This window comes from Rana temporaria, chromosome 3 (assembly GCF_905171775.1).
Source record: "Rana temporaria chromosome 3, aRanTem1.1, whole genome shotgun sequence".
Lineage (NCBI taxonomy): Eukaryota > Metazoa > Chordata > Amphibia > Anura > Ranidae > Rana > Rana temporaria.
In genome coordinates this window covers 101,265,683-101,274,977 of record NC_053491.1, presented here as the reverse complement: position 1 = coordinate 101,274,977, position 9,295 = coordinate 101,265,683, and the positions used below count along the sequence as shown (strand labels likewise).

The following is a 9,295-nucleotide window of genomic DNA, read 5'->3' as shown; positions in this document are numbered from 1 at the left end:
TCTACGTCAACTGGAAGTGGTCTTGCGCCATTCTAACTATTGGAACCATTGCCCTTTACTCCCGCTTTGTAAAACTCCAGGGAGTTTATAAATGTTATTAATTTGCTTCTTGAGCTCCATTTTCTCTTCTATCCCTTTTTACTAAACTCAATCTGTCCCTATACGTGTATGCAATAAGATGAACAAAATGGGCAGTGTTACATTAGTCAAAATGGCGGATTTCGCACTTCTGGAATGACCATTTCTTGTGATGGGGTGAATGGAAGGGCAAATGGGAAACAGTTAAGATGGCGGAATGAGCACTTCCGGTTGCCCGGGATGACCACTTCCGGCCATACGAAGCCATAACAGAACCAAGGGATGTTTGGCAATAATACCCAGGGCTGTACATACACGTATAGGGACAGATTGAGTTTAGTAGAAGGGGTAGAAGGGAAAATGGAGCTCAAGGAGTCTCACCAAGAGTAAACATGATGCAATCTGTGGACAATAAAAATCATAACTCAAAAAAAAAACCCTGATGATCTCTCACAAAAGGAAATGTATCTTGATATTCAGTTAACTCAGAAAAATAGTTAAACTCCACAAAAAATCTCAGACAGAACAAAAATTATCCAAATAATATGAAATGCTTTAGTAGACAATGCAAACTTAGGTCTGTTTTCTAAATATGTTTCCAAGTTACAGAATATTCTGTGCTCATGATTAAGGCCCCTTTCACATGATCAGTTTTCACTTGAAAACTTGTCAGTTTTGACAGCAGATCTGAACGACCGCTCCATACAGTCCTATGGAGTGTCTGATGTCAGTGGAGACATGTCCGCTGACATCCGACCCGATCAGCCAAAATCAGACGTATGGCGATACTTTCCCATCCGTCCATGGCGGATCAGGTAAGATCTTATTGAAAACGGACACGCTGTCCGTTTTCATCAGATCGCTCCATAGGAGACAGCGGCGCTGCACAAGCCCCTCCCCGCTCAATGAGCAGAGAGGGGCTTGTCATCCGCCCCGGCTCAGTGGAGATCAGCGGACAGATCTCCTGCTGAGCTGGCGGACTCCGTAGCGATGGAGTACGCCTGTGTGAAAGGAGCCTAAATGACCGATTTCCATTTCCATAGAAAAAAAAAAAAACAACAAACTACCGATAGAGAATTACATTCAAATAGTGCAAGTGACCTTTCAAGAAAGCTGTAAATAAATAATTTTAAAATAAATCAATAATCAATGTTAATTTACTGAATTATGCTGTCAGTTTATTAAAATGTTTACACATTTATAATAAGTGCTATTAATTGTGTCTACAAGAGTTTCTGCACATGACTTTGTGTGTCACTTCTGTATTACAAGCATTAATTTCCAACCTGTAGCCATTTATCTTCGATTCACCAAGCTTCCAATTCACCAAGCAAGCAGCATCATTAATAGTAGACGTTCCCACATTATCCAATTTATTGCATGATTTGAGTTTTTAGCTCTTAAAACAAAAAAAGCCCCTCCTAAACATACAACCCCAGTTCCAAAAAAGTCGGGGTGCCGTCTAAAATCTACATAAACAAAATGTAATTATTTGCAAGTGTCAAAAACCCTTATTTTATTCACAATAGAAAACATATCAAAAATGTTTAAACTGATAAAATGGACCATGTTAAGAAACAAATAAGGTCATTTTGAAATTGATAGCAGAAGAACAATTTGCAACTACCATAATTAGGTTTATTGGTAACAGGTAAGTATTATGATTGAGTCAGGGTGTCTAAGAAGTAAAGATGGGCAGAGGTTCACCAACCTGTGAAAAGCGGGGTCTAAAAATTGTCAAACTATTTCACAATAATGTTCCTCAACAAAAAATTGCAAGGACTTAAATATATCATCATCTACAGTACATAATATCATCAAAAGATTCTGAGAATCTTAAGAAATCTCTGTGCGCAAGGGACAAGGCTGAACTGCAATACTGGATACTCAAGATCTTCGAGCCCTCAGATAGTACTGCATTAAAAACAGGCATGATCCTGTGATGGATATCACTGCATGGGCTCAGGAATACTTCCAAAAATCACTGTCGGTGTACACAGGTTACTGTACCATCCAAAAATTCAAGGTGAATTGCTATAACGGAAAAAAGAAGCCATATCTGAACATGATCCAGAAAAGCTGCTGTCTTCTCTGGGCCGAAGCTCATTTAAAATGGTCTGTTGCAAAGGGAAAGACTTCTGTGGTGAGATGAATCTAAATTTGACATTCTTTTAGGACCTTGAATGCCGCGTCCTCTGGACTAAAGGGACCTTCCAGATTGTTATCGGCACTCAGTGCAAAAGCCTGCATCTCTGATAGTATGGGGGTGCATTAGTGTTTGGAATGGCCAGCTTGCACATCTGGAAAGGCACCATCAATGCTAAAATACAGGTTTTAGAGTAGCATATGCTCAGCCAAGAATGGGACAACATTCATCTCCCAAAACTCCAGCAACTGGTCTCCTCGTTTCCCAGACATTTACAGAGTGTTGTTAAAAGAAGAGGGGATGCTACACGGTGGTAAACATGGCCCTGTCCTAACTTTTTTGAGACGTTTTGCTGTTATCGATTTTAAAATTGGCTTATTTTTTCCTAAAATGGTATCTGTCAGTTTAAACATTTGATATGTTTTCCATTTTCTATTGTGAATAAAATAGAGGCAGTCCCCAAATTACAAACATCTGACTTGCACACGACTCATGCTTACAAATGGAGGGAGATGAGAGGAAATTTACACCTAAGAAGGGAAATTCACTCCTGCAAGAGTATCATGTGAAAATGTGTCTCCACTGAAGCTTTATCACCAATCCTTGTTTCCACAACAACCCAAAATTTTCAAAATTAATTTGTCACAGGGTCAGAAAGTGAGGTGAAATCTTCTGAACAGGGACACAGACAGCAAAATAAATGCTACAGGGGTGTTAACCCTTCCCTATGCTAGCCTAAGTGTAACAACTGGCTGGAGTAAAAAATGTACCTGTTCCATATTCAAAGCGTTAGTAAAGGAAACATTTTTTCCTTTAAAATAACAAACATGTTATACTTACCTCCACTGTGCAGTTCGTTTTGCACAGAGTGGCCCCGATCCACGTCTCCTGGGGTCCCTCGGCTGCTGTCTCTGGTCCTCCCCGCAAGAACTCACCACATTCATGCGAGAGAGCTCGCATGGTGATGAGTCCTTGCGGGCGCGCTCCCTTGATACAGCGAGCGGCCATAGCCGCTCACTGTATCACTCGGCTCGGCGTGTCGCGTCACTGGATGTGATTGACAGCAGCGCCAGCCAATGGCTGCACTGCTCTCAATCCATCTGCTCTAGCCAATCAGCGGCCAGGCTGAGCGACGAAGAAGATCTTGGGACCAATCGCGGGACTTTCGACGGGTCAGGTAAGTAAAATGGGGGCTCGGGGGGCGCACCAGATGTTTTTTCACCTTAATGCATAGATTGCATTAAGGTGACATTTTTTTTCCCTTTACAACTCCTTTAAGAACAAACCCACAGAACCAATCTTGTTTGTAAACTGGGGACTACCTGTATGGGTTTATGAGATTTGCAAATCATTGCATTCTGTTTTTATGTAGATTTTACATAGCGTCCCAACTTTTTTGGAAACAAAGTTGTATATGATACAGAAGTGCAGGTCTTTTTTTTTTTTATTCAACGCTGTCAAATTACAGGCTAAAACATTATCAATAAAGCAAAATTAACCAGAGATTTTCTTGCAGTTCCACAATTCCAAATAAGTTTACACCATCACTAAAGGTGTCTGCATTCTTTGGTATGAACTTTGACTTCTCAGATTCTTTCCTAGGTCATCATCTTTGTCACAATCAAGTGCAGTATTTATGAAGACACTGTGAACAGAAATAACAAAACAGATTTATGGCAGCATTCACATTTGAGCTGAGCATCTTTGATTGTTTTGCAGGCTTTATGTTTGAAGCATTTGTACAGGTGTTTTTATGGGCCTCCGAGACTTGAACAATTTATTTTTAATTATTTTTAGCCGATGGAAAGCTAGTTACTATGAAAAAAAAAAACACCTGTGCTAGATGTATTTTCACACATTTTTCAGATACTGGCATTGAAGTCTGTTGGGGCCAAAAACACTTGAAACTTGTAGCTCAAGAGACGCTTATGTACTTTTGTTTACACTACAAAGTTCAAGCCACACTAAGCCCTGATGTGAACAGACACAGCCGAAATTTAGATGTTAAGCGTTGAGATTCGAGCTACAAAACATTCTTATACATATTTTGGGTAATACAAATTGCAATAAGCGTATATTGATTGGTTTGTGCAAAAGTTATAGAGGCTACAAAATAGGGGATATATTTATGGCATTTTTATAATTATTTTTTTTTTTTTTTTAGTAATGGCGGCGATGTGCGATTTTTATCGGTACAAAGGTAGAGGGAATGAACAGTTCCAAATACCAGTCAATATTCGCACAAAACCTTCAGGCTTTTGTTAGAAAGCTGAAAATTAAGAGGAACTTCATCTTTTAGCATGACAATGACCCACAGCATACATCCAAATCAACAAAGAAATGGCTTCACCAGAAGAAGATTAAAGTTTTGGAATGGCCCAGCCAGAGCCCGGACCTGAATCCGATTTAAAATCGGTGGAGTGATCTGAGCTGTGCCTGGGAGATGCCCTTGCAATCTGACAGATTTGGAGTGTTTTTGCAAAGAAGAGTGGTCAAATATTGTCAAGTCATAATGTGCCATGCCAATAGGCTCATACCCAAAAAGACTGAGCGCTGTAATAAAATCAAAAAGTGCTCCAACACAGTATTAGTCTAAGGGTGTGCACACTTATACAACCATATTATTTTATTTTTAACTTCCGTCCACCTAAAAGATTTAAATTTGTTATTCAACAGAGTTGTACAGTTTATTAGGTCACATTAAAGGTGGAAACAGTTCTGAAATTATTCATCTTTGTCTCATTTTTTTTACATCACAGAAACCTAGACTTTTTATATACACTGTAAGTATTCAAAGACTTTGACACAATACTCAAAATTGAGCTCAGGTTCATCCTGTTTCCACTGATCATCCTTGAGATGTTTCTACAACTTGGTTTGTGTCCACCTGTTGAAAATTCAGTTGATTGAACATGATTTAGAAAGGCACACCATTCTATACAAGGTCCCACAGTTAACAGTTCATGTCAAAGCACAAACTAAGCCATGAAGTCTAAAGAATTGACTGTAGACCTCAGAGACGGGATTTTTCAGAGGCACAGATCTGGGGAAGGGTACAGAAAAATGTCTGCAGCATTGAAGGTTCCAATGAGCACAGTGACCTCCATCATCCATAAATGGAAGAAGTTTGAAACCACCAGTACTTTTCCCAGAGCGGGCCGCCTGGCCAAACTGATCGCTTGGGGGAGAAGGGCTGTATTCAGGAAAGTGACCAGGAACCCGATGGTCCTTCTGACAGAGCTCCAGCGTTTTTCTGTGGAGAGAGGAGAAACTTCCAGAAGAACAACCATCTCTGCAGCACTCCACCAATCAGGCCTGTATAGTAGAGTGGCCAGACGGAAGCCACTCCTCAGTAAAAGGCATATGACAGCCCACCTGGAGTTTGCCAAAAGGCAACTGAAGGACTCTCAGACCATGAGAAGCAAAATTTTTTGGTCTGATGAAACAAAGACTGAACTCTTTGGCTTGAATGGCAAGCGTCATGTCTGGAGGAAACCAGGCACTGCTCATCACCTGGCCAATACCATCCCTACAGTGCAGCATGGTGGTGGAAGCATCATACAGTGGGAATGTTTTTCAGCGGCAGGAACTGGGAGATTAGTCAGGATCGAGGGGAAGATGAATGCAGCAATGTACAGAGACATCCTTGATGAAAACCTGCTCCAGAGCACTCTGCACCTCAAACTGGGACAAAAATTCTTCTTTCAACATGACAACGATCCTAAGCACAAAACCAAGATAACAAAGGAGTGGCTACAGGACAACTCTGCAAATTTCCATGAGTGGCCCAGCCAGTGCCCAGACCTGAACCCGATTAAACATCTCTGAAGAGATTTGAAAATGGCTGTGCACCCACTCTCCCCATCCATCCTGATGAGGCTGCAGAGAAGAATGGGAGAAACTGCCCAAAACAGATGTGCCAAAATTGTAGTATCATACTCAAAGCAACTTTGGGCTGTAATTACAGCCAAAGGTGCTTCAACAAAGTATTGAGCAAAGGCTGTGAATACTTCTGTACATGGGATTTTTTTTATTTTTAATAAATTTGAAAAGATTTCAAGCAAACTTCTTTCACGTTGTCATTATGGGGTATTGTTTGTTGAATTTTGAAGAAAATAATGAACTTAATCAGTTTTGGAATACGGCTGTAACACGAATACTTTCTTAATGCACTGTATGTGTGTTAATGGGCACATGTAGCTTGCTTTTGACCTCTGTTTGAGACATCTTAACCACTTGACCACCAGCTATGTACCTGTACTTCGCTGGACTTCAAGTTGTTATACTGGGATGATGCCTGCAGCCGATGTGCGCAAATAACCATCTACACAAGTCTTAAAGCCATTGTTCCTGCATGATTTGTGTATGCTCCATGAGAGGTTCCCTAATGAACTGTATTAAACATTTACAACTGTGATAAGGCCCTGGTGCTGACCCAGAAACGGACTAATTCCCAGTTGGCTTTGGATTGCCTTAGAATATCCAGGGAAGTACTTGAGACCACAGCTAGGCAGGAATAACTATTTCAACTCTATCAGTCTGATTCCCCACAACAAATACAAGACTTAGCAATTTGAAAGTGATGAAGTTGTTAAAAGCAAACATTTTCTTACCATTTGCACAGTGTTGTACTGAAGTTACTTCTTGATTGTGCTTCTCCGTGATACAGTCTTGTTGCTATTAGCATATTTTTGCTTATCTTTCCTGAAAATGATCACAGAATTTCAGATTATATGACAGACGAAACCAGGGTTTGACAAATTTGCTTGGAATCTAGGAGCCAGCTAAAAAAGTTAGGAGCCAGAAAACGCGCCCTGTCCCACCGAGCGCGCACGGAGAAGCGAACGCATACGTGATTAGCGCCCGCATATGTAAACGGTGTTCAAACCACACATGTGAGGTATCACCGTGATTGATAGAGCGAGAGCAATAATTATAGCCCTAAACCTCCTGTGTAACTCAAAACATGCAACCTGTAGAATTTTTTGAACGTCGCCTATGGAGATTTTAAAGGGTAAAAGTTTGTCGTTATTCCACGAGCGAACGCACATTTGACATGTTGGGTATCAATTTACTCAGCATAACATTATCTTTCACAATACAAAAAAATAAAAAATTGGGCTAACTTTACAGTTGTCTTATTTTTTTATTTAAAAAAAAGTGTATTTTTTCCCCAAAAAGTGCACTTGTAAGACCGCTGCGCAAATACAGTGTAACAGAAAGTATTGCAACGACCGCCATTTTATTCTCTAGGGTGTTAGAATAAAAAACATATATAAAAAGAGGTGAAAGAGGCGAAGCAGGGAGATGACAAATAATAAAATCATTTTAATAAAAAAAAAAAAAAAAAGTTTTTACTTAAAAAAAAAAAGCGCCATTAAAAAAAAAAAAAAAAAAGGCTATATGAAGCCATTTAAACCAGCTCCCCCCCACTCTCACCATTAGGCAAAAGGCACCAGATGGTGGCCACAATCACTTCCTGCTCTTCTCCACTTTGAGAAAGAGATGGGCGGGCAGTAAATACAGGCAGAAATCCCCATTAGTATTGCTGGTTGTCTCTTGTCATACCAGCGGCGACCACAAGATGGCGCCAGACTACACTAGGAGTTATAAGCCTGCAGTAGGCCACAAAGCACGGCCTCAATTACCGGCCCGATCGCGCAGCGGGGGGGAACGGAGACGCAGGATACCCCATTCGCCAGGTCGCCAACTCTAGTCGCAATAGCGACCTGGCGCTCTGGAATTGTCGAACTCTGGACCAAACTTCAAGTCTGGCAACGTGAAGCAAGTTTATTTTTCTGCTTATTCATATAGGAGCATTAAAACATCACACCAACAAACTTACAAAATTATTTAAATCTATCCCTCCCCAATACAAATATTTAAAGTTAAAATACTGACCTACAAAGTAGAGAGAAAAAAATCCTGACATAGGCTGCATATACATTATACCATTTTATTGTACAATTTAACTTTAAATTTACCAAAACCAAATAATACGAGGTCAAACTTAAACACTTTCAATTTGTATGCAATCAGGAAGGCCTTTGTACTACATAGTTAAAGAGTAAGGTAAATCTAAAGGTAATTGAACAAGAAAATTGTATAATGTATAGCCAGCCTTGTAAAATCCACGTACAGTACAGGACATATGCTGGATATTCATAGACCCTGGTTGCTACCTTCAGATGACTGGATAGTGGCAAAGCTTGGGAGTACCACTATAACTTGCAGTGTACAGAAATTTCAATTCTGGCCCAAAATAGAAAACCAAGGATGCACTTGGCCGAAAACCGAAATGGACACTTTTTAAAAAATGTATATAATTGTATTATACTCAACTTTTTAAGTAATAGTTTTTTTGTTTACAAACGATTTTATTGTAGAAAAGGTCAAGGTACACAAAAAAGAATAACAATGATGTTACAGAAATGTATACAGGTATCACTGATAATTAACATTGTACAGGAAGAAAGGGTTATGATTAGTAGTAGTTAATCTTGAATCAAAAGCGTGGTGTCCCAGAGAGACCATTTTTTTTGATACTGAGGCATAGAATCATACAGCGTATGGTGAATTCTCTTTGAGAGTTTGATGTTTGTCATACGGTTGAGAATCTGTGGCCAGGGTACCGAAGTGGAGCGCCAATTAAAGGCTATGGCCCAATGAATGGAGGAGAGAAATGTGTGTATAAGCCTTGTGCTTGATATTGGAATATCCTGAATAGGGCAGAATAATAGGCAGATTAAGGGTGTAAGAGGGATACTACGGCCGGCAATTTTATCAATCACATTGCTGGCCTTGTGCCAGGTGTCTTTTAACTTGGGACAGTCCCAAAATATATGCAACAGCGTACCATGAGCGGGACATCCCCTTAAGTAATAGTTTTTAAACTTTATGTCCATCTTCAAATTGATCCGTTACGCTTCCATTGCATAAAAATAATACAAAAATAAAATAATATGGTTGCAAGTGTGCGCACACTTAAACTAATATTTTGTTGAAGCACCTTTTAATTTTTATTACAGCACTCAGTCTTTTTGGGTATGAGTCTAGCAGCATGGCACATCT

At 39.9% G+C, this 9,295-nt stretch overlaps 1 protein-coding gene across 1 annotated transcript in view; it reads right to left on the bottom strand.

Moving 5' to 3' along the window:
- Nucleotides 1-3,484: 3,484 nt before the first annotated feature.
- Nucleotides 3,485-9,295, bottom strand: part of LOC120931549 — a 45,829-nt gene continuing 40,018 nt past the window's right edge. The window contains exons 12-13 of the mRNA XM_040343110.1: nt 6,838-6,928; nt 3,485-3,869 (exon numbers count right to left, since the gene is read on the bottom strand). Of these exons, the coding sequence (XP_040199044.1) occupies nt 6,862-6,928 (67 nt within the window). The 3' untranslated portion in view covers nt 3,485-3,869; nt 6,838-6,861. The remainder of the gene's footprint in view (nt 3,870-6,837; nt 6,929-9,295) is intronic.